Below are 27,302 nucleotides of genomic sequence, written 5' to 3'. Positions count from 1 at the left end.
GGTTTCTGGTCCAGACTCATTAGCTGGACAAGGTGCGGCGATCTACAACCACCGAAAAATAAAATAACGAAAATATTACAGCTTGATATCGGAAGCATCTTTCTTTCTGCTCCATCTTTCTTCCAGCAAACGTAACGTAGGATAAAGAATTAACAGGGGAATCTATGTAGCTGTCGGTATACTCTTCATTGGTTACCATTTTTGTTACCATATATTATACACATATATCGCTCATATCATTGTCGCGTACTGAGTGCATAATGTCCCCATATTTCAGCCCTGCATTCCGCATACACCACATGTTATGGCATATATTGTCACTTCACAGCAAACAATACATCTATAGGACACTACTACAGCTTGAGCCGTTTTGCTGAAATTACCTTGTGTCTTTTTGATGAGATCCGTTTTAGTTAGAACTTTGCAAAGAGAAATCTCCTACTGACAATTAGCTTACTGATGTGTTTGTAAACAACTCCGCTGTTGGTGAGAAAGAAAACCATTTCAATCACAACTGCAGCAATGAGTCTAATTAAAATATTTATAGTTAATGTACTTATGAGAGTTTACTTCAGGGCGAGTTGATTCAAAAGATGGACCGCCATATCATATATATAATGTAAATAAAATCGATATAGTACACTAGACATTTTGTTTCTAAAATCCATTATCCATGAATTCATTTCGATTTTTAAAATGTACTTTAATTGCTACACATATCATTTGCTCCGATCCGGTCATACGAAACATGGCGGGCTTCCTGTCAAGATTCTTTGACAAGTTTAAGTCTTGGATTGCGTGGTCCTGGACCTATTTGTGGGCAGTGTGGTTCGTTCTTGTTGTGTTTGTCATCTATATATTGCGTGGACCTCTCAAACTAAACGAGAATTTGTCATATGGTAAGTTATTTAATTACTTTAAAATTATTTCCTCGTGCGAACGCAACTGTTGAACTCTGCAATGAAAACTTTGTTGAGATGAAGTGACTATTACTTTCTCTCTAGCTAAATACAAACCGATACTTTTTTGTCAGTGATCACTTTACAAAGATCAGTATTGTCCCTTTCCCCGTTCAATATGTTGTGTAAATGTGATCTTTACTCACTGTTTATTTACTTCAAATAACTGAAATATGTTTAACAATTGTTGGAGAACCACAAATGTTTCAAGCCATGCTTTCACGAATATATGCATATAACGTATGCTGAGTGTCAGTACTGACCTTGTGGTGGCATTGACTTCGGGCATGGTCAGTATTGTACAAAATAGTCCTCAAATTCCTAACAATGCTTACAGTTGTAAGGGCTAACAGACTACAAGATTCAAATTATTTATGTAATATGTGTTGTATGACAATATTATTACATGGCTGCCAAGGTCTGTAAAGGCTATGGATTTCAAACTGTATAATGACTTCAACAAATATTTCCTCAACTTAACATGTTACATATTTTGCTTTATTTACACAATACATGCTATGACCATCAAGTTTTTGGATTGGTAGTATTTTTTCTGTCTACTTTGGAATCAGTCTCTAAAGTTTTCTGTAGAAGTATGGTGGGATGTGTTCACAGATTTCACATATCTGCCTTTTCTAATTTGTAGCTTACTTGTTTGATAACACCTTTGGATAAAATTTACTTATTTAGTCATAATCAACAGGTTTTAATTACTTAATGTTTGGTGACTCTCCATGGTTTTACAAGCCACAGTAAGCTTGATAAGTCATTTAAGCTGAATCTAACTGAACTACTGTCATCCTTACAAAGAATCAGAGAAAAATCACTTTGTTCAGTGATTATCAAAAGCCTGGTGTTGCGTCCCTTTTACTCAATCTCAGATTCTGAATTTCTTCTTTACAGTTTGTCAATGAGAGTTATCTTGGTGTTGTGTATGCCCAATAGATCTCTTTGACACAAGGGGAATGTGTGGTCCTGATGACCTGGTCATCTGAGGCATGTCAGGGTACATGTCCACGTTACGTCCTCTGCTGGTGACCATGGTTTCCGATCCCAGCCTGGCTCAGTTGTGTTTCTAAGGCAGTTAACACCAAACAGCACTTATGGGTTTCACCAAGGTGGTAAACATTACTGACCTGTATCACTCAGGCTTTCACAATATGCTGAAACTGTGAAAATTATTTAAAGCAGAACAGGTGATTTTGTACATTTGTTTTATTGTCAGTTTGAAAACATTTGTGAAAATAATGTACATAAACATCATGGGGTTAGATACATCCAGCGGTCCCCAATGCTGGTCATTAGAAGCAAGGTTACTTGGTGGACTCAGATTTTAATTTTTTTTAATGTTGCTCATAATATCAACCTCTGGGCTGTGTGGTCCAGAGAATTCACTGGTTGAGACATCGCTGCCTTACCATTCTCCTCCTTGAAGTGAGTGGTAGGTAGCTGAGAGGGTAAAGTGGTTGCTAATCACTCCACTGGCACAGGTCAGGTTCTCCACATATGTAAAATGTGTGAAGCCAATTTCTGGTTTCCCCAACTGCAATATTGCTGGAATATTCCGAAAAGTGGCATCAAACCACACTCACTCACCCTTGAAGACATGGAATTCCTGTCGATTACAGGTTCATTATTCATCAATGCTTTGTGTTCATGTTCATCGAACATCTCATTACCTGTCCAGGACTTATCTTTGCCGAAAGGAACAAGATGAATGTTTCTTCTTCATACTATTTCAATCAGCACCTGATTCCTACTTGTAAGAAGTCCTTCTGGGAGGTAACCATGGTTACTAATTCATTTATATCAATCTTAGACTGACACAGTATAGTATACTGAAGTTACGGTGTGTATTGTTTGAACATATTTGCGCCATTATATGAACTTTTACACCATAAAAATAGTCTAATAAAAGTTGTCAAGTTTTGATGTTGTGCCAGCGTTATGTATTCCTGAGGCATTTGAAATTCTGATGAGATTTTGTAACATAATTTAACCTATGAGCTCTAGACTTGATCAGTGAAACTAATTTACTTCATCATGTTCATGTAATGGTGAGATTCCTAAAACACTTTTTCTTATGGAGATTTGAGCTATTTTTCTTTAAAAGTGAAATAAATACAGTTATCGGTTATCATGAGTATGTTTTAAATATATTCTTTGGGTGAGTTTATATATTACTGATATAAAAAGGCATAAAATGTCTCAAAACACATATGAAATGCTCCAACTGATTTCCACGACAGTTAAGGATCTTGACCCGTCAAAAAGCTGCATAAAGACGAGGTCACCGTGACATGTGAAGGACAATATCCTTGTCATGTCCACATATTGCAGAATCTGCACATGTGAATTCTAACACAAGAATTTATCTTGATCAGCTCAGAGGTAGCTATTCAGCCAAATGTTTGCAAATCTCCAAATCAAATAATCCCTAATTTATCCTGTTCATTTTAATATTTTCTTTACTAATGTTAAGCCTTCATAGAATTAGCTTGTATTCCATTTACAACCAAACCAAGAATAAAATGCCTCTGAAATTATTTTTCTCCACAGTGTTTCTGACGGTGCACTTAGTTTGAAATTCCACATAAATCCATGTAACAATTTCTGGTTCCTGCGAGCTCTCATACTCTTCATGAGCAGACTTTGTAAAGATTCTTTGATTGACATTTTAGATGTTAATTTGCAGCAAACAAATTTACTGATGACAACATATTTCTTACCTTTACATTAAACACAGCTATGGGATAATCTTTTGTGGCAAAATATTGTTCTATTTATCACATTATATGTGTGCATTGTGCTAGTTTTGTAAGATTCATCAATTTCTTTGTCTCAGTCCATCTGACAGCAATTGTTTTTGACATCTGTCCCAGTTGTCTCCCTTTGACTGGATACAGTGGCTATGTTGACAATGACATGCAAAAAATCAATGAATGACACTGAAATGTGCAACAGTTTGCTGGAGTCAGAATATTGGTAGGTCTATCTTAATATGGTTACATTTGTTAATCTTGTGATGACTATGTGGGGGCATTCGGTTAATCCACTTTTTCAAACCAGCCCTTGTAGGTCACTAGTGTTGGGAATCGGTTAAAATCTAATAATTGATGATTGGTCTATTACAACTGATCAATCATCGAAAATAATTGGTTAGCATCATTTATCAAATATTCCTGTTATTTTTGTTAATGGACACAAAATAATAAAGCAAAAACATGTAGTAATTTGGTTTTTTTGCAAATTGCATAAAGTCCATTTGCAAATTTTGCATATTTAAATGATGATTAGTATGTTAGGAACACATATTTCCTGGATTCTTTAAGATAAATTTAATCATGACTTGGAACGAGCTTGTAGTGCTTATGAAATGTAAATTTAATGACACAGACAAAACCAGCCTTGTGAAAAATATTGTTAATGCAAACAAGTGTTCCAAGATTGGTCGGGTTCGATCACGAGAAAACATGTTCGATTGCTTGGTCGTTTAGTCACTGTGACCAATCTTCAATTATTTCAATTAATCGGACCACCACTATAGGTCACACGTTTCTGAATTTTGAATTCTTTGTATAGATATACTCCAGTCAAACTAAATAACATAGAGGCAATGAATGAGATTTTGTTTCTCAGTCTCAGTGGTTGATTTTTACCCAAGATGTTAATCTTATAATATAGAACAAACTTTATGGATAACAACTTATTTCACATTAACGTTGGTGAATGTAACAAAGTAACAACATTATGTTAATTATGTTTTCTTTTGTTGTGACATTCAGTTGTTCATTTAGCTTAAATACAAGAATCTGTATGAAGAAGGGGTTGTATATCCATATATTCACAGGACCCAATAAAATGCCACTCAAAATAATCTTATATTGTACTTGATTGGAACAAAGGCCATATAGCTCCTCTGTGTGAGAGATGGCTGTCCTGTATGATTTTACGATCAAGAGGAAGGTGGGGTATTAGGCATTGAAACCGGGTACAATTCCCCACATACAATGTGTGAAGCCCACGTGTTGTTGCTGGAATATTGCTAAAGCGGCAGATAAAACTAAACTCACTCACTGGCTAATATGATCAAGTGGTCTAAAATTTTGTTGCAGGGTGGGTTCTAATTTACCATTATTATCATGATTATGAAGACACTTGTTGTCTTGGACAATTTACCACATGATGGGTACAATTGTACTAACTCATTCCATTTGAGGTGTCCTAACCAAGATTATGAAAAACATCTGTTTTACTTGCTGGAATTATTGCTAAACGTTGTGTGAAAAACTCACTTATGGTCATCTGAACTCGCTCTTCCAGTGGCATTTGAGGTGTTCCACCGTGATATTGCTGGAATATTGTCGTTGTGTAAAAACTACTTCTTCGCTCTTCCACTTGCGCCACTGCGATTTGTTTGTAGAGTTGTGGTTCTTTGGCAACCGCTGGTTTTAATCCTGTGTCTTAAAGTGATAAACATTAAAACATGCATTACATCAGGCTTTCGTCAAGTCAGGTATGTAGCGGGGCGGTGGGGTAGCCTTGTGGTTAAAGCCCTTGCTGATCATGCCGAAGACCCGGGTTCTATTCCCCACATGGGCACAATGTGTGAAGCCCATTTCTGGTGTCTCCCGCCGTGATATTGCTGGAATATTGCTAAAAAGTGGCGTAAAACTGAACTCGCTCACTTGCTCAGGTATGTAGCTAACATGCCTTATTACAAATGAAAGTGTTCAAAGGAGCATTAATCCCAACTGACTGTTTCAAAACTCTTGAGTTTACTACAAGTAAGAATATGACCAGCAGAAATATTTTCAGTTAATTTAAATACATATGGATATTATGAAACAATCTCATTCACCAATATGATACCTCTCTCAGTGAAGAGCTGAAGTCCCAGTTGACACAGGTGGGCCGGTGGTCTGAGGCACCACATATTACTGAAAGTAGTTTGCACCTGTGAACCTGTTCACCCCAATTATGATTTTGTATCTGTTTGTACTAGACCCATTCCCTCACTACCAAAGTAGTAAACGTCTGAGAACTAGATCACTTCAGGCTGTCCTTCCACATGAAGCTGACACAACTTCAGGCTGTCCTTCCACATGAAGCTGACACAACTTCAGGCTGTCCTTCCACATCAAGCTGACACAACTTCAGGCTGTCCTTCCACATCAAGCTGACACAACTGATATTACTGGAATACTGTCCCAAGAAGTATAAATGCTGTCTGGTTGAAAAAATGCTTGAGCGATTTTAAAGTTTAATTTACTGAAAGTGCTTTTAGACAAACTCATTTGCTTACTGACTCACTCACTCCATAGATGGGGGCTGTGGGGTAGCCTAATGGTTAAAGGGTTGGCTCATCACGCAGAAGACCCGGGTTCGAATCCCCACATGGGCACAATGTGTGAAGCCCATTTCTGGTGTCCCCCTGCCGTGATGTTGCTGGAATATTGCTAAAAGCGGCGTAAAACCAAACTCAGTCAGTCAGTCAGTCAGTCACTCCATAGATGAAACCTCCACAGAATGTCTTGTGAGGTGAAATTTCCAATCAGCCAAACAGCATCAAGGATTGTAAGTTCTGCATATGAGTCAATGAACACTGAAACCAACATCTGTGGTTTCTGTATCTCAATAATGAACTAAAACGTCAAGTTCCAAATAAAGAAATATAAGATGGAGCCAGTGTTTTACAAGTGCCATGCCATCTCCAGCCAGAAGCGAGTAGCTTCAAAGGAATACTTGTCATCTGTGTTGGTTTCCATTTTGTACAATACAAAATTTTCTAATTGAAGTGGTAAAATTATTAATCCAAACCATTTTGGAAACTCGAAGCTCAAGAATCAATGTTTCTTTCAACACGTTCAAATGGGCTGGGAGATCAAAGATCAGGGTTGTTTGACATGAGCTTCCATGGAGGTTTCCTCTGATCGTACTGTTACATGTCAGAGAGTAATATGTGATGAATGCTTTCGTACCAGGTACCAGATACCTTACAGGACGCGAATTCATGCGTCCTATACGCATAAAAATTTACAGTGGACGTAAAGAAATTGATTAGCGCGTCCCTGTGGATGCAGAAAAAGTTCAAATGCTTTCGTAAAATGTTTGTAAAAATAAGTTATCACTGAGTTTGCTATTAACTGGGTTATGGTATCATTTGCAATTTAATTACTGTAACAGTGTGATGATCATGATACACAATACAATAACAGTAAGTGAATCACAACAATATTACATCATAGTGTTAATAATAATATTTAAGTGTCTGGGACCCCCATTTTGTAGTCCAGGACCCCTGAAATTAAGAGTATGAGTCCCAGGGACCCTCAAGTACAGGACTCAAGGTAAATCCCTGCCTTCATAGTAGTGTACATGGTGCAAGACAGCTGGTAACTCAAATACGGTAAACTGTGCTTATCATGCTTATGATGAACTGAAAGGGACCACCGCAGTTCATTAAACATACTAAAAGGCATTTCAACTAAGATCTACCACATACTTTACTGTATCATGTGTATTAATGATCTCATGACATTTATTCGGCAGGGATTATATTTTTTCAGTTTATAAGTATATAGGACAAGGAGGGTGATTAAAGTGATGAAATTTTCTTTTCTCCTTATGGATCTGACCAAGAGCTAACTACCATGATCATTCTGATAGAGGCAACAGATTTAATTACAGGGACATAATGAGACATGTTACATGTATCTACAATAGCTGACTATTGGTATCTAAAGGTAATATAAACATGGTTTATTTCAAAGCAACCCTCTTGGCTGTATTCTCGATTCATAGCACACTTGATAATGATGCATTATATGGAATTGATCTGTTTGCAATAACAAGCAGCTGTATTGGATGTGTTGTGAAGGCATCAACGGAGACAGATATATGGCATCTGAAGGATGAGTTATGTACAGGGTAATGTCAGAAGAATTTGGTTTCATTAATGTATTATATTTATGTTCACAAGTTAGCATGAATTGTAAAACAAGCTGTCACAAAAACATTGGGTCTTGTTGACAGTGTTATCATTACAGTGTTCACATTTGGCAGCTTTGTAGTAATTGTTTGTTGTCGAACTAGGAGAGATCCATTTGTAACCTTTCTGCAAGGGCCCAATAAGTGGATTGTTTGGGAGTTGTCTCCCTTTTTAATATTTTACTACCTTACTCAAGCTACTGCTCAATACAAGAAGAAGCATTATCATGATTATAATTAGTTTAATTGAAGTGGCATTTAGATTGACATTTAAACAGAGACAGAACTGGCAACTCATTGATGATCTTACAGAATCATCTCTTCTGTTGTTTTTTCATGTTCAGTGTATGAAACTTGTTTACCAGTCCGAGATTTGAAGTAGGCTCAGTGGTTGGACAAATTGTTGGCATCTTCTTGACTTGCGGAGTTGGTCTGTGGTTGGTCATTGATCTGATTTCCCGATCTGGATATGATTATTGTGAATTCTTGGTCAGTCAACATTGTTGCATGATAGTCATCATTGGCTTCAGCAAAACAAACTGTACACGATGGTCACTGTGGTCTGTTTTCTTTGTACATGATGGGGGCGATGAGGTAGCCTAGTGGTTGAAGCGTTCACTCGTCACGCCAAAGGCCCAGGTTCGATTCCCCACATGGGTACAATGTGTAAAAGCCCTTTCCGTTGTTCCCCGCTGTGATATTGCTAAAAGCGGTGTGAAACGATGCTTACTCACTCACTCCTTGTACCAGCTGGTTGTTCAACTGGTTTTGTTAAAACCGAGACCTACCATTGCCAATATTTTTAAGTATCCTGCTTAAAAAATGCATGAATGTGTACAGATTTGTTGTTTTAACTTTTACTGATGAAATGCAGACAACTCTACTGTAATGAATAATGCATTAATCAAGTTCTACATCTCACTTAGTTCTAACTGGACTTGTATCATGGATGTTGTGAGTTAATGAAACATGCTAAAGACAAGGAAATTACAGGTCACCTGAAATAGCATTTTTAGCAGAATGTTTTAGGCAAAAAGTCTAATCATAGGTGTAAGAATACCCTAAACACTGAACATGGAGTAAAAACATGTTTGAATACCCAACTGTTCATACCCGGTGTAAATACATGAAAGAAAAAAATACTCACTGGTTCCAAATATCTGCTGCCAAGGTTAAACATCAGCTTAATCACTCTAGTGAGATCAGTACGTTCTTTGTCCATCGTTGGGTTGTGTAAGGACGTGAACAAATTGAATAAGGTGTTGAGGCTTGGTGACTACAAGCACCATGGTATAGGTAGCTAGAACAATATTTACTACATCATTCAATCATTCACAAGATTGACATTAACATTTCTCCATACAACTTGAAATCTTTCAACACTTTCAACAACTGAGTGGAATACTGTTAACAAAATGCACGTTAACTGGAACATCCACCTTCATGTCTAATGCAGGGGTGGAAGTAACTTTAAAATTGCTAGTGTACTCCGGAACAGTGGCACATGTAAAATCTCTTGCCCTGATAATTTTTCCACTATACGGCCGGTTTTCTTGTTGATTTTTTAAAATAAACAACATAATTAACATTGGAAAGTCAACTGGACACCGGTACAGTGTGATATACAAATTTGCTTGCCCGACAGAAAAAACACTGGACTCGGACGTCGGGCAATGGGTTATTTCCGCCCCTGTAATGGACAGTGTGTATGCCCAATTATTGAAAGGCCTGTGGTTGGCTACTCGGGCTGCATTGTATGAAGACAAGTTTTGTCAAGCAGTGCTGGTGCCGCTGGGTATCTACAGAGCCTTCCTGGAACCAAGAATCTTAGTCCTATGTTTCCTCTTTGTTGGGGAATGTGTTAGCATAGGTTTCCAGCTCTCTACTGCTGACTGTGACAGGAAACTAGCTATTTCCTCAGACTCGTTCACTCGGTGTAATTTTTGTCATCATACACCGAAGATATGGGATGTGTTGCTCATGATATCAACCCCTAGTTTGTCTGGAGCAGAGTATTGCCGTGCTGTTCTGAAATACTGTTACTCACTGGAGCTTAGAAATTGAAATACATAAAATTTAAGGTGTGTAATCTAAGCTATCGTTAACATTTTTGTACCAATGTGTTTTAAAACAATTCTCATAGCATTGCCGTAAATAATTTAAAGATTGCTGACACGTCATGAAACACTCACTCACTCACTCATATATGAATGTATTATGTATGTCTTCTATTAGACACTACATTTCAAATAAATGCCTGGCCTTGACATTAGACACTTGATTTTGTTTGAATGCCAGGGCTCAAATAGACTCCAGGTAATTTTTATGTATGGCATCCTCCTAATTGTTATCTTGTTATTATATTACAAGCTTTCTAATAGACTGTGGTGCTGAAGATTGGTCTGAGTAAATCATTAGTCTCAAGCTGAAAATTTTGACTCCAAACCTCAACTCAATTCTGGTGGTAAAGATTGCCTGAAGCTGAATTTGTGAAATACGAAAATCTGGGCATAAGATGACAAGCACCTTCCAGCATAAATGAACTCTATTGCCATTATTAAACATATTACAGGTAATTTTAGAACGTGTCCATTTATCATAAGATCATGTAGTCATAATTATAGTTGAGTTAGTTAACTTTGAAGGTGGATTTCTATCACTGCTAATCTGAACAACACAAAGGAATGAATGATCACATTACATTCACACTGCTGTTATTCCAGTTCTAGTGTTACAAAACATCACAAACAGGTGATAATGATGAAGGTAACAAGCCTCCGTCACATCTCCGTGAGGGATAATTAAATCCCATGCAGAAATACTGCTAAACAATAGCCCAACCTGATACTCCACTATTGATTTTAATGAACAAAGACTGCCGTGATAGTCATTGTTTGGGATAGTACGCTCCTATCATCCAAGTAACAATGGAAGCAAGCTCTGTCCAGTGTGGTGTCTGACCGTGTCTGCAGTACACTAATCACCCTTCCTGATGCTGTCCAGCTGCTAATTGCTGACCTCCCACTGTCCGCCACGGCAACAAAAGGTAGCCATCCCAACAATCAATGTCCCTGACCTGCCAATCAGTGGCCACATGTTTGGTTGGTGTGAACTAACACTAACAGCTTGTTCCAGCCAGGTAGCAAATCATGCAAGCTGCCTGACTGTAGTTTGCATCTCTGTAAATTATGTATGACTGGACTCTAGGAAGGGACTTCAGTTTGGCTTCTGTTGGTAGTCTGCTTCCATGTGGAGAGAAAGTCACTAGCCTATGTGGAGAGGAAAGGTCATATTGCCTATAACATCGTCACACCTGGGTATTGGAAGTGTGCGATCCGAAACACTATGTACTGTTGTTCATGATATTGTCCTGAACAGCCCAACAGTGGATATTGGAATGCTCATGATGTCGTCCTGAAGACTAGCTGTAGCTGTATGTTATGTTTTCCTAAACACTATCTACAGCTGCATTATATTGTATGAACCAACACACTTGGATATTTGGTTGTGATTGAACTCGACACTACAAATGGTTACATTGTCTGAACCAGTCAACACTGGACATTGGTTGTGATTGAACACTACCCTACAGCTGGTTACATTGTCTGAACCAGTCAAGGCTGTATATTGGTTGTGATTGAACACTACCCTACAGCTGGTGACATTGTCTGAACCAGTCAACACTGGACATTGGTTGTGATTGAACACTACCCTACAGCTGGTTACATTGTCTGAACCACTCAAGGCTGTATATTGGTTGTGATTGAACACTACCCTACAGCTGGTGACATTGTCTGAACCACTCAAGGCTGTATATTGGTTGTGATTGAACACTTACCTACAGCTGGTTACATTGTCTGAACCAGTCAACACTGGACATTGGTTGTGATTGAACACTACCCTACAGCTGGTTACATTGTCTGAACCACTCAAGGCTGTATATTGGTTGTGATTGAACACTACCCTACAGCTGGTTACATTGTCTGAACCAGTCAACACTGGACATTGGTTGTGATTGAACACTACCCTACAGCTGGTTACATTGTCTGAACCACTCAAGGCTGTATATTGGTTGTGATTGAACACTACCCTACAGCTGGTTACATTGTCTGAACCAGTCAACACTGGACATTGGTTGTGATTGAACACTACCCTACAGCTGGTTACATTGTCTGAACCACTCAAGGCTGTATATTGGTTGTGATTGAACACTACCCTACAGCTGGTTAGATTGTCTGAACACTACCCTACAGCTGGTTAGATTGTCTGAACACTACCTACTGTTTTAAGCAAGTACTGAAGAAGACCTCTAGAAGCAAGCCCTGCATGTAACAGGAGTGTGTATGGTGGCAGTCTTGGATACCAGCAGTGCAGCCTTCACCTTTGACCCCTGACCTCAACATGTTCAACCTTCTCATGTGTAAGCTATGATTACAAATGTTTCTTGACTTAAGGAGCTTACTTACATATTTTTCGTAGAGTTAGGATATATTCACATAATTTTGAGATACATCAGTAATATCTAACACTGGAATTAGTTTGGTTTGTTTCTTGTTTTAAGTTGTTCTCATTTTAGCTCATACGTTAAGTGCCACAGCTGCAGTATTAATATTAATAGGAATGTTTAATTTACTGGATGCATGGTAGCTGCTTCTAAAGCTCAGCTTGACATAACACAGTTATCGTGCAGTCGGAATATATTCTGATATTTATTAAAATCTTTCAAACAATCCTACTGCCAAGTGTAATTTTAAAAAACCTTGCTGATCTTATCACGACTGTTGTTTGTGATGTGATCAGAGCCTATTTGATGATGTGTAGAATGTGATGTTATTCATTCATATTCATTGTTTACCGATACAGCTGGTGCCCTGTATCTGCATACCATCAGGAAATGGATGTACAGGCCTGCAAACATGTTCCGAGATGTATAACACTTCTGTATCACACATATTCTGTAGTCTTTTACGCCGACGTTTAGCGCTACTGGAATAATGGTTAAACATATCTTGTTGCTTTTTTAGCGATACCAGATAGGCCAGTACTGGCTCATATAAGTGCTTCTCCAAACTGAATTTGATTATTTATTCATGCATGACTGTGACAATGCCAGTATTCTATTACCTGCATAAGAATGTTTTGTACATATGAAAGTACCAACAGATTGCGTACATGAAATGACATGACATATGTACTGAAACGGTACTCACATTAGCCGTCAGAGAGGCTGATACTTGATGTGGTGAAAGATCTAAGGGCTGTATATGTTAAAAAACATGGGGATAAATATGGCCGACCAAAAGACAGGCATTTAAACCCTGCGTTAAAAAAATGTCAGTGTCGTCAAAAACATTTCAAAATTATAAAAAACATTTTTAGTATCAAATAAACTGCGAAATGGGACAAAAGCTATCTTACCAGCTACTTAAACATCCTTGATTGTTTTTTTAACAGAAAAAGCTCAGTACCATTCTGAATGGAAAAGTAAAAAGTGTTGAACCATAAATTATAAAAATAACAGAGGACAATATCTTATATTACTGGAATATTGCTAAAAGAGGCGTAAAACTCAACTCACTCCAGGTTATTTCAATAAACAAAAGGGTTCTTTGGTCAAAAGCTTTGATGCTGACAGTTCCTGTGGACTAATTTTGCAATATTGATCATCAATATATTATTTATGACCAAACTGCTTCAGTTAAAATCGTGAATATCAATCCCAAATAATATTTCACTGCCACAGCAATCATTACGTTCATTGATATTACCTTTGTGTAGTCGTACAGTAACAAGATTGGCTTAGTTCATATTCAGTACTGCGGTAAAGTGGGTTTTATTTTAGAATAACAATTTTTGTTAATGGATAATTGAGATAATTTTGAGTTGATATATTTTTGCTAAACTTTCAAATTGATGTCGACCCTAAAAAAAAAATGCCTCATACTTGATAGCCCTTTACCATAGGGAAAAGTAATTAATGGCTTCTTCTAATTGGTCACAGACATGGAAACAAATGTACGGTCTGAATATATCTGTACGAGTCAAAAAAAGGTGTGTGTGTGTACTGGCTCAAACATGTCTCTAAGCATCATATTCAGCATATGATTAACATATTGACTATTGATAGCTTAGCTTTATGGTCCAAAGAGAATTTTACTAGACTTAGGCTGCGGACTAGCAATTTACGTCGCAGGCTGCTGCATCTGAGTGACAAGAAATAACAACGAACGATGCTAACTAAAACTACTTGAAAAACTGACAATTTTTGCGCTTATCTTTTCCTGAAATAAAAACTAATATCCTCTAAATATTGAAATTAATGCAAGAACAGCAGGTGACCCTAGCTCGCATGAGTGAAGTGGTCACATTGTTTTGAACTTTATTATCATCCCTGGAAACAATGGCAACGCATGCAAAGCTGTCAATATGAAACTGAAGCCTCAGAACAGTAGAAACAATACAACAGGGCCGTTTGAAAAGGTACAAACATAACTTTGTGGATGCTATATTATTATTTTTTATTTACCAGAGCTTTCACACCACAGTACCCCTACTCTGCAGATACGTGTGTAAGAGGCAATCAAACATATGAGATGGCCAGGCTTTTTGGACATCAAACCCCAAGATAGATCACAATTTTTTTATTTTTTTATTTTTATTTTTTTTATTCACTTTACTTGGTTACATTTGAACAAGATATTTGGGTAGAGTAGAATGGTACAGGTTGCATAATAAAAAGCAGACAGTGTATAACATGTGGTACTGGGATTATAGATTACCATTGAGATGCTAGCTAATATTACAGAGAATTAAAAGACTAAAAAATAAATTACAGGACTGCATCTAGGACATTCCATTTTCTGTAAAAATGTTTCAAACATCGTTTTTCTTCTCGATAAATTTCTCTATCTCCTAGATATCTTTTAATAATGTTCTGTAGATGGTGAAGCTAGGTTTGTGTCCTTTTATATTCATTATATAGATCACAATATTGATCACTGAAATTACTGGATCCAGATTCACTAATTTGTAGGCTGCAACATATGGTTGGAATGTTGGCTAGTACGTTTGACACTAAACAACAAATAAACAAAACAAAATGAATTGCATCAAAATGATGTGTATTGTTGCAGTTTGGGGCCAGCTGTCACACCTGCCATAAAAACATAATTAGTACGTGGTCCTGGTGGTAGCATGATCGACGGTGTCGGGACTGTAATAATTGGCACAAACTCAGTCTGTGTATAACCAGTGTTCACAAGTTTATGAACATGAATAGTTAGAGCCCTTTACATATCCTCAGATTTTAAAGATGCGTTTACTCACAAATATATTATGGGGCGGTGGGGTAGCCTAGTGGTTAAAGTGTTCGCTTGTCCAGCTGAAGACCGGGTTCGTCCCCGCTGAAACCGGTTCGATCCCCCCCACATGGGTACAATGTTAAAAGCGTAAAACTAAACTCACTCACTCACTCACTCACTCACTCACTCACTCACTCACTCACTCACTCACAAATATATTACACACTGAGAAGTGAAAGACCATTCTTTATTTGTGTTTGTTGTTTTACACTCACAGATGTTGATTGACTTGCCACAATGTCTGTCCAGTACAAAAGTGTTGGTTTACACTCAGATGTGACATTGTTTAACTCACACATAGCAATATTCTAGCCATTTGACAGAGGACTATAGATAATCTAATCTGGACCAAACAAACCGATGGTTGATGTTATGAGCACTGACACATGTTGGAGTACAGTAACATGCGATTCATTTAGTTGTCTCTCGCAACTAGCATATATACTGCTAAAGATACATTTTACCAATGATTCCCCACAGGGTAGAGTATTAGAAACAAAAGTGTGCTGCCATTGCTTAGCTGGGACACTGATAATATTCATGTTGATATCCCCTAAATCCTAATACCTGTTAATTAATGATACAATCAAATCAATACTGCCATATCAGGCTGTGTCACTGTCACAATTTCAGATCTATGTCAAGGATGCCTTACAATGTTATTGTTTTTGTGAGGCATCCTTGACATAGGTCTGAAATAGTGACAGTGACACAGCCCGATATGCCAGTATTGAATTGATTGTATCATTTGACACTTGAGTTTATCCATTAATCATAAGGCATGCTCGGCCATGTGTTTGTACTTTTGAAATACATGACCTTGCCAATAGTCGGATACAATGTTGTACAGTACAATGCTCATATATGTATGTACATTTGTAAAACTAACATAATAATAATGTGTAATATAATAATAATAATAATAATGATAAATTAAAGATTTGTTTGGCTTGTCCAGATACTCGAGTGTTCCAAAAAGTACCTCCTTTCTCTTGGACAAGGGACCTGTAGGTACACAGAGTGATCTCAATCAAATTTATACAACTGTTTAAGTGTAGTGTGACCATTTCAAACAATTATTGGCATATTACATATATATGTCTTGAGAAACAAGAAATTTGCTTGTGTTCACAATTTTTATGATTGTGGAAAAATCACCCACAGATTGGTAATAGGAAGGTGACAGGAATTATGAAGATTGACACTAAACCTGACAGACTGGATGTTATTTGTGGACTTTGTACAGGACAGTCGGTAGTTTTAATGATGGCATCAGAGAGATTATCTCTGTCTGGATCGTGTCATTTTCATGTGAAGCAAACACACCATTTTGTGTCATATCAGATGATGGTATTCTGTTGAACAAAATCACACGGTTATGAAGTTGTCATAGTTACAGTAACATGATCAATGTGCTATCACAGGAATCAGTTGAAGTGCTCATGTAGATAAAATGTTTTTATTGATTTCATCAGTTTGTAGAATACAACACAACACAACACAACACAACACAACACAACACAACACAACACAACACAACACAACACAACACAGACACACACACACACAGACACACACACACACACACACAGACACACACAGAGAGAGAGAGACACACACACACACACACACACACACACACACACACACATAGATGTGAAAAACAATGACTTATTAAAGAAGATCGTCCAATATATATTTTACTTATTTGGAATTTAATTTAAGAAACTATTTGAGCATATAAAATATTCAGTCTGTATAATTGATATATATTATATGATATGCCATGACCCTGTACAGCCCTCTTGGTGTTATGAGTAAAATGACTATGGTCCTATTTCCCTGGCGAGTCGAACAGGCAGATCCAATGGCCGAGTTCATCACTTCCAAGCTGGTACTATATCTCCATCAGTGGAGTTCTCCCAATTGGATTTACATTGATTTTTCTCCCAGTGATGAATGCTGACTATGTTTCACTATAGCCGATTGCAGCCAAAATTGCTCACACCAAAGTTGCCTGGCAAGCCCACTGTAAGCACAGCGAACTGACCCACCACGGACATCTGTTCTGCAGGATTTGTGTCACCCATCTCCAAAGCATCCATCCTGCAATTTCTTGACATTGCCTCCAGTTGACAGTTGATTTCCCAGGCAATGCCGTTTGCATGGCCGTGGGCTGACGCATGTGGATATCTCTGTGATGCTGTGTGTTAATGGAGGCTTGTCTCGACTCGTGAAACTGACCATGTAATTAAGAATTTTGTGATGTGACAGACAGAAGGATACCAACGCATCAATATCATTACGGAAGTCGTCTGCAGCAGACGTCTGTGGCTGTAGCTTTCTCCCATCTTGAAAAGACACAGTCCACGAGGGCCTCCTAGCTGTGTGACGTGGGTTGTCATTCACTCTACTGCTAGTGTGGGATACTGTCAGTCGTTTTCTGTACGAGCAGACGTCACAACATGCTAGATTGTGAGTATGGTATGCTATCCGGCATCTGTGTTCTGCCTTGCCCGTCTGCATCTAACAGACCTCGTCAATATCACAAATAATCTTGTCTTTGTTACTGTGTGAGCCGATATTGATAAAAATTTGTCGTAGCTCAACCATCTCCATCGCCGTAGCACTTGAACGTGTTAATTAATTTCCATGTGACAAGATAACATCCATGGCAACTGGAACGAAAGTGGACATTTGCCTGTGTTTGTTTAATCGCTGTTCTCGTCAAGATTACAATGAATAATGTGTATATCATTGATTTATCTCATATTATGAACAACATCTATGAAAGGAAGTTCAGTGTTATTCATTTGATGTCCTTTCATACATAGCTTAAACTGACATCAAATACTGTGTTGAAACCAGCTGTTCAGGGCAAAATACATCTTCTAGCGACACATGTTACCATTGATAAATATTTGCTTGTTATCTCATCTAAATATCATCTTGCGAGTTTGGCGACTATGTGAGAGATGTAGACTGATATACACGGAGCATGATCGATGCTATGAATGTTGTTGTTTTCCATGTTGTAAGCAAATGGTCATATTACCGCGATGATGCATGTAGAACTGCATCACCGGTTCTTAATTAGGCTTGTAATAACCCCCTTGTTATGATGAAGACATCACTTGATTGTCATAACAGTCCCAGTTGAACATTTCATGCCAGTTGGTTGCTGGCATTTTACTGATGACTAGAAAGGTCAGGGCAGATATTTGTACCAAGCAGAAGAAACGAAACTTTTCTATCAAATAGTCAATGATGCTTCATATGAAGGAACTATGACATTAAACTTACTGGATTCTAAAGATGGTAGGATTTTTTCAGAATGCCTGCAGTTCTATCTTGTGTAAATGTAAGTAAATATGAAATTTCTTTTCGAAGATGATTAAAACTAAATAAAACCCTGGAAATATATGTTTAATAAAAGTCTAACTAAGCACAAATAAAACAGTACCGGTAATAGAAGTGCAAAAGAAAATAGTAATCTCTAAGCATTTTCTAAAAATAATGTGTCCATTTACTTATAACAGGTAAATTTGCAACTGTTATGATGTTACAGGCAATGATTCTCTAATCTAACACCAGGCATATCTCCCTCAACAATTGGACCTGAGTGTCACAGTGGGTTTTACAGAATGACAGAAACGTCTCCAGTAACCACAGATGTATAGAATGTAGACACATACATGAGATGCACAGTAATGTTCATTGCACTATTCTTTACAAGAAATAAGATCTTATGAATACAATAATTATGAAATCTTATACCCCCACTGCTGTTTATAACCTTCAATATTCCTATACAAGCCTATACATTGTAAGTCAATGTAAAATACTAGTCTCAGACAAGGTAACACTCTCGACTATCATGCTAATGCTAGTCCACACTCATGCAGAAACTGTTTTCTGTAACACTGATCCTCATGTCACAAAGTATGTTGTGTTAATTTGAGCAGAATAAATAATGAAAGTTACATAAAAATGTAACAATTTGATGAGTGGTCTGTCAAAGTAAGTGAGTTGGTTTTATGCCGCATTTAACAATACTGCAGCAACATCATGGCGAGGGACTCAAGAAATGGGCTTCACATATTGTACCCATGTGAGGAATTCACTCACTCACTCACTCACTCACTCACTCACTCACTCACTCACTCACTCACTCACACACACTCACACACACACACACACACACACACACACACACACACACTCACTCACTCACACACACACACACACACACACACACACATACACACACTATTGGAATACATCAAATATCAGATTAAATTATAATGGGATTATTGTCCACTGCTTGATCATTGTATTCCAGTATTGTAGTTTTGCATATTTTAACATGGAATACATAATGATATCATATACTACCATAAACATAAGCAAACAAATGATGAAAACGTAGGTACACATGCATTACACCAGACATCTGCCGACCATATTGGAGGTAGCTGCAAATAATAGAATATGGCGGAAGGTGTCCAGTGTAATGCATTCTTAACAATAAACTATCAGTGAAGTGTGTTTACAAAACAGTGGTATTGCATCTGAAAGCTGAATCTGATCACAGTGGACCTTCACAGCATGCATGAAGTGTGTGATGTACATTCACCCAGAAGCCTTAACATGCATCGACCGTGAAGATCCGGGTTATAATTGGTCTTCAGCAACCCCTAACAGGTGGTCAGGCTCGCTGACTTGGTTAACACACGTCATCGTATCCCATTGCGTAGATTGATGCTCATGATGTTGATCACTGGATTGTCTGGTCCAGACTCGATTATTTACAGACCGCCGCCATATAGCTGAAATATTGCTGAGTGCGGCGTTAAACAACCAACCAACCAATTTGAGTCTCTACTGGTAAACTCACGATCAGAATCATCACCTTGCCAGATTATTGTGATTTTTCAACTTCCCTCAAGTGTTGCATAACTTTAACAATTTGACATGGAGACTCCATGATTATGATTGTTAAGCAGCTCTCTAAATGCATTACTTTGTAAATATTAATGTAACATATGGTAAATATGGCTAAATATTCATTTCGTTCCGTATGTACAACAGGATTTTCTCCCAAAAGTCTGTGATTTTTTTCGGTTTGTGTCACTGTGTACCCTTGTAACCGTACACATATAAATGAAACCAAAGCCCAGATATTGAATGAATTGTTAATCAACTCACAATATAGCGTATATATGTAACCATGTTGTAAATTCACACTGGCATGGTTTGTTGTTGGAAGTAGGAGTCCTGATGTTGGCACAATCCCATTTGTAGCTTATGTAAAGTCGATCAAATCATTGCTTGCGTTTGTATGATCGCAATGTTCGGTCGTTACAATCTGGTAAACAAACAATGAAAGTTTGTAGTTACATTTATCCTGGCAATTTTTTATAATTGACAATCTCACTCAATAAAATTTCAAGTGATTGGATTTTTGTCTAATTACTCCGGTTAGGCCTTCCATGAATAATTCTTATGCATCTGTGATGACAGACTTGTATTTTGTGACGATGTGTTGTTTTGTTTGTATTTTATGAACAATACTTTTCCTATGCCTGTGAAGATCAATGCCTGTGAATTGATCCTCAGTAACCCATGCTTGTCATAAGAGGCGACTAACAGGATCGGGTGGTCAGGCTTGCTGATTTCGTTGACACATGTCATCGTATCCCAAATGCGTAGATCAATGCTCATGCTGTTGATCACTGGATTGTGTGGTCCATACTCGATTTTTTACAGACCGCATCCATATAGCTGGAATATTGCTGAGTGCGGCATAAAGCTAAACTCACTCACACTGATATAGGAAATACTAGATGTTGCTTTATTGTGACAATTAAATCAAGAAGCTCAATTACTGCAGGCATAATGCCCCATACAAATTTAAAACAGCCAGCTTGACATGAAATCCACTGGCTGACTAATCAGGTACTTCTTTCAAACAATGATATCGATACTTGTTCTCTATCAAGATTGAACTTTCTTTTTGTTGAACCATGATCGCCCCCTGGGGTCTCTGGGATGATACTGTTCCCCTGACACTTGTTTCTCAGTCTACCGATGACTGGATCATCCAATTCCATGTCCCTGTAATTTGAGTGTCATCATGTACTGATGATGGCATGGGTTAGTGCCCATGCTTTCAAGCACTGGTTTGGTTGGCTGCCTTGAGTTGCTGACTGTTGTGACTGGGTTGAAAAACTTCTATGGTATTGATTCCTTCACTGATGCTCTCCATCTGGCAGTGTGAACCAGTAATGAGCAGTGTCAAATAGCTGCCTTGTCGGTGTCTCATGTAATATATGACACTCATAATCTTGTTCACCCATAGTCTTTCTAATTACTTATTATATTTTCGTTTTGTCCAATTTCAATCAAATAGGGAACACAAAAATCATTTATGTGTCATTCATACAAGATTAAAAGATTGATCATCTAAGGTATTAAAAGCTAAATGGTTTGAGCAGAGTTATGTACCTTAGTCATGCAAGGATCCACTGGGTTTGATGCCCATATTTGTTCTGATTGTGAAGCTTTGTGTGTCAGCACTTGAAGAGTTTTTTACAGATGTAGATGTCCTTGAGCTGCATCACGTTTTGTCCTCCTTCCCCCACATTTAGCTGACACTGTAAGATAATACTGGCTGGAGAGATCAATAAACAGGGAAAAAATTGATGGGAAGAATTATTAATGATTATCAATACGACAATTGTGTCATGATAATATCTTAGATACACTGATATGATTAAATACAGTCTTTGTCCAGTTTGTAAAACCTTACTAGATCTCTTATTTAACTCTTCCTCAGTTATTAAAGATGCAAAGTTCTATCTGTATTTAGAATACAGTGTTCGTTAGTAATCCATGCGTATGTGTGTCTCCATTTACTCATCAGGGCGGTGGGGTAGCCTTGTGGGTAAAACGTCGCTCGTCACACCAAAGACCTGGGTTCGATTCCCCACATGGGTTTAAATGTGTGATATTGCTGGAACATTGCAAAAAACTGCATAAAACCAAATTCACTCACTCACTCATCACTTTCTTTCAGACTTTTCTTAAAAAATAGTCTCAAAGTTACTTCTGTGATATTTTTCCATAATCAATTGAGATCTAGTTTAAGTAGTTAAGGATTATTGATCACTTTGATCTATATTGATAGCCATTCCTGATCATTGTAAAACCAAACTCAATTATACATTATGTTGATAGTCTGTATGAGAAAAAAACAGCCAAATATATGCAGGATTTGCCTTTTGTCCAACACACATTTGAATGTTTTCTTTCAATTATGATGAGTAAACATCGTAAAATGTACCCAGGGATACAGACAAGAATATATGTCCCCAGCTGCCCTTGCCTCCCAATGGGCAACTGTAGGATTGAGTGGTTAGGTTGGGTTGGTGAATGTCTCCTGTAGTGAATATTGATGCTCAATCACTGGATTGTCTGGCCCAGATCGGGGCGGTGGGGTAGCCTAATGGTTAAAGCGTTGGCTCGTCACGCCGAAGACCCGGGTTCGAATCCCCACATGGGCACAATGTGTGAAGCCCATTTCTGGTGTCCCCCTGCCATGATATGCTGGAATATTGCTAAAAGCGGCGTAAAACCAAACTCAGTCAGTCAGTCAGTCTGGCCCAGATCAATTCACTTTCCAGACCACCATCTAATAGTTAGAATATTTCTGTCTGCATCATTAATAATAAATATATAATGAATAAGGTGTGAACAATATTTGATATTCCGTCCTTGTTACTTAAATGTGGACTTCCTTGTTCAATGAAACTTGAATGAAGACAGCGTGACACTGCCTGAACATTGATTAGATTTCTTGTAAGAATAGCGGCATCAGATCTTACTCCGTTTCTATCATTTCAACATCTGTACTGTTTAGCATCCAGTGGAAGGAAGCAGATTACATGTACATCCATTCCTCAAATTTATCAGTGGAAAGAAACATTTGGCAGGATGCAGTATTCTGCATCTGGGAAAACTCTGAATATGTTTCATTTTTCCTGTATGATGGAGTGATGTGCTTGTCTTACATTGTCAAACTACTTGTACAGTGGATGTGTAATGTGTCTTCTCTTCCAGTATGTTGCAGTGATGTGCTTAATTGACAAACTTTATGGATAACAACTTCTCTATTACGAGAGTGTGACGTTTCTTCCAGTATGATGCAGTGATGTGCTAATCATACATCGTCACGCTAGCTGTACACTGTCTATGTAATGTGACTTCTCTTCCAGTATGATGCAGTGATGTGCTTGTCTTACACCGTTATGCTAGCTGTACACTGTCTATGTAATGTGACTTCTCTTCCAGTATGATGCGGGGCGGTGGGGTAGCCTAATGGTTAAAGCGTTGGTTCGTCATGCCAAAGACCCGGGTTCGAATCCCCACATGGGCACAATGTGTGAAGCCCATTTCTGGTGTCCCCCGCCGTTATATTGCTGGAATATTGCTAAAAGCGACGTAAAGCTAAACTCAGTCAGTCAGTCAGAATAACTTTATGGATAACAACTTCTATTACTTAGAGTGTGGACGCTTCTTCCAGTATGATGCAGTGATGTGCTAATCATACATCGTCACGCTAGCTGTACACTGTCTATGTAATGTGACTTCTCTTCCAGTATGATGCAGTGATGTGCTTGTCTTACACCGTTATGCTAGCTGTACACTGTCTATGTAATGTGACTTCTCTTCCAGTATGATGCGGGGCCGTGGGGTAGCCTAATGGTTAAAGCGTTGGTTCGTCATGCCAAAGACCCGGGTTCGAATCCCCACATGGGCACAATGTGTGAAGCCCATTTCTGGTGTCCCCCGCCGTTATATTGCTGGAATATTGCTAAAAGCGACGTAAAGCTAAACTCAGTCAGTCAGTCAGTCCAGTATGATGCAGTGATGTGCTTGTCTTACATCGTCATGCTAGCTGTACATAGATGTGTAATGTTTGTCTTCTGTTTCAGCTACCATGTTCCTCAACACTCTGACCCCAAAGTTCTACGTAGCACTAACAGGGACGTCATCTCTCATATCTGGGCTGATATTGGTAAGCTATAGAACAGAAAGATTTGCATCAACATACCAGTGTAGGAAAGATAGCCCGTCCCAACGTCCGAGACGGGTGAATTTTGTGGAGGACGGGTTAAAAAAATATCTAGTCCGTCCTCATGTCGGGTCAATTTTAGCAAATGACAATATATGACATATATATAATGATTATAACCTTTTTGAATATTTACTGCTGAAGGTGTTTTATTTATATTTGGAGGACAGGCTAGATTTTGGCAGGACTGGTAAAAAATTTGACCTGCCAGTCCTGTGGACAGGCTAGATTTTCTACATCTTTCCTACACTGAACATACTCTCTTTTCATTTACACAAGGTTTATGGACTTTATACTTCCCATCCATACATAGTCAGAAGAAAAAGATTACCAATTTCATGTGATTCTGGAAAGAATTTTCAGACAAATGAAATGAGGGAAAAAATCATTTCCTAAGTTGTCTGGGCAGAGAGGAAATACGTTTCTATTTAGGTCCACATTATTGAAAGTGTTTGGAAGGTCCATGAATGTCTAGCTGAAGCCATTCTGAACTAGAGTCACCCTGGGCACAATTCTTTACGTCGTCTTTGAGTCAAACCCGAAGACCAGAGCTCTAGAATCGCTGTGTATTTGCATACAAACTGCAAACTATATCTAAATAACAAATTTTGAGATGTATGTGGACTGGACCCAAGAGAGTAAAATGCATTGAATGCGTAAAGACTGTTTGCAAGAACAAATATGTCCTCAAAGAGTCTAAGACCTTAAGGAAAATGAAATACTCTCTTTGCACGAGGGCAGGCCATCTTCATTGAATGAAGGGACGGTGGGGTAGCCTAGTGGTTAATGTGTTCGCTCGTCACTCCAAACACCCTGGGTCTATTCCCCACATGGGTACAATGTGTGAAGCCCATTTCTGGTACCCCTGCCATGATATTGCTGGAATATTGCTAAAGCGGCATAAAACTGATCTCTCTCATACTCATTCAGTCACTCGCATACTCACTTATTCACTCACTCACTCACTCACTCGCATACTCACTTATTCACTCACTCACTCACTTATTCATTCACTCTCTCGCATACTCACTTATTCACTCACTCACTCACCTCACTCACTTAAACCCTTGACCTTGACAATCTGTCTACCAAAGATTTGTCTGACCTGTGTGTTTGTTTTCAGTCTGCTTGAGTTTGAGATTGAGGTTTGAGTTCTTAAGGCATATGTGATATTTGCTGTTTTTCATATACTCACTGTGCAAACAATTAGATGATATTTGGTTTTATGGTAAGACTACCAGAACATAACACTAATGTCTGGCAGTGAAAGTAAGTGGTTTATGTGGCAAGAACATTCCCGAAGAAATCAACTTCCTGTCATCACTGTGTTAGTCATAAGGGACGGGACTACCTAGGGATGATGTTGCTGATTTACTGCGGTCCTTGTTTTCATGAAACAAGATGTTCAAAGACATTTCATTAAAAACATTTAACCATTACCGAAGTAAAATATTGATCATGTGATGTTTGCAACATGCTGAACATGTACAAGCAGTGGGTGTGTTGCAGGTGGGCACATGTATGAATATTGTTGCCCAAACTTTGCATGCTTCCCAGTCTGTTGTCTCGGATTGTGGGCCCCGATACCAACAAACAAACGTCAGTGTTCGATGCTGGTCTGGACACACAAGGGCAACAACAGATTAGTCAGAACAGTGACTTTAGGCAATGAGTTGCAAACTGCCACTCAGATGAGAGACTGGCTGGAACAGGCAACTGGGGGCTGCCCATATCGTGGATGTACACAGATTGCACTTGTGTTCATGATATCCCTGTGTTATAGCATGATATCTGTGTGTTATAGCATGATATCTGTGTTATAGCATGATATCCGTGTGTTATAGCATGATATCCATGTGTTATAGCATGATATCCATGTGTTATAGCATGATATCCGTGTGTTATAGCATGATATCTGTGTTATAGCATGATATCCGTGTGTTATAGCATGATATCCGTGCATTATAGCATGATATCCGTGTGTTATAGCACAACTTAATGATCATCATTTGAATCAGAGGCATCTGTGATGAAGGGAAGGTCAGCACTGGACAACGTTAAGTGAGTGAGATGTTTTCTGTGAATGAAGGTTCACTCACTGTTTCATAGCCAAAGGAAGACGTTTGGAGATGTTTTACAGAGCATTTTATGAATATTAACCTTGGTGTGATTTTTTTTGGTGTTGGTCCATAGTGGTAACGGGTTGTATCACAATGACTGGTCCAACTGCAGTCCATATTGTCCATGCCACCAACTACAGGGACTACATCATTGCACTAATCCTGGTGCCATTTGCACAACATGTCAAGAATATATGCATGTGCTCATTGTGCCAGACTTTTTTACCCAATTCCTGCAACAGTAAAACACCAATGTTGCTATGGCCAGCACACAGTCCTGAACATTTGCCCACAGAACACATGTGGGCCATCACTGGCAGACGTGCATGTCAACGTCACGATCTTGAAGAACAGGGTGCTACTCTCACTGATGTGGAACAACTTGAGTCAAGATGACCCCGGTCGACTCGACTGAAGCAGGCCTCAAGGAATATGTTCATGTCTAGCCATCAGGGATGTTTTGCCCAATGTTAATGATGATAGCTTCAGAATGCAAATTTCAAATTTGACCCCAACCTCTTTAACGAGGTGCGCCACCATCTTATCAGTCCAACCATTAGAACCCATTAGATCTGATCGATGATTCCTCAGCAGATATGATCATATCAATTCCATTTATCAAAACTATATGGATAGGATATGTCTTAATGATTTCCACTATCCCTTACGTTTTTCGCATAGTCCATCTAGGCCTGTCCAGCCCTTGTGTAAACCATATAGACATTAGAACAAAGAG

General features: G+C 38.4%; 1 protein-coding gene across 1 annotated transcript in view; it reads left to right on the top strand.

Annotated features, from left to right (window-relative positions):
- Positions 1–748: 748 nt before the first annotated feature.
- Positions 749–27,302, top strand: part of LOC124283283 (suppressor of tumorigenicity 7 protein homolog) — a 65,996-nt gene continuing 39,442 nt past the window's right edge. The window contains 2 exon segments of the mRNA XM_046719313.1: positions 749–899; positions 24,307–24,389. Of these exon segments, the coding sequence (XP_046575269.1) occupies positions 749–899; positions 24,307–24,389 (234 nt within the window).

This window comes from Haliotis rubra, unplaced genomic scaffold (assembly GCF_003918875.1).
Source record: "Haliotis rubra isolate DU_JTF1 unplaced genomic scaffold, ASM391887v1 Scf312, whole genome shotgun sequence".
NCBI classification, from domain to species: domain Eukaryota; kingdom Metazoa; phylum Mollusca; class Gastropoda; order Lepetellida; family Haliotidae; genus Haliotis; species Haliotis rubra.
This window is presented reverse-complemented; position numbering and strand designations above follow the sequence as displayed.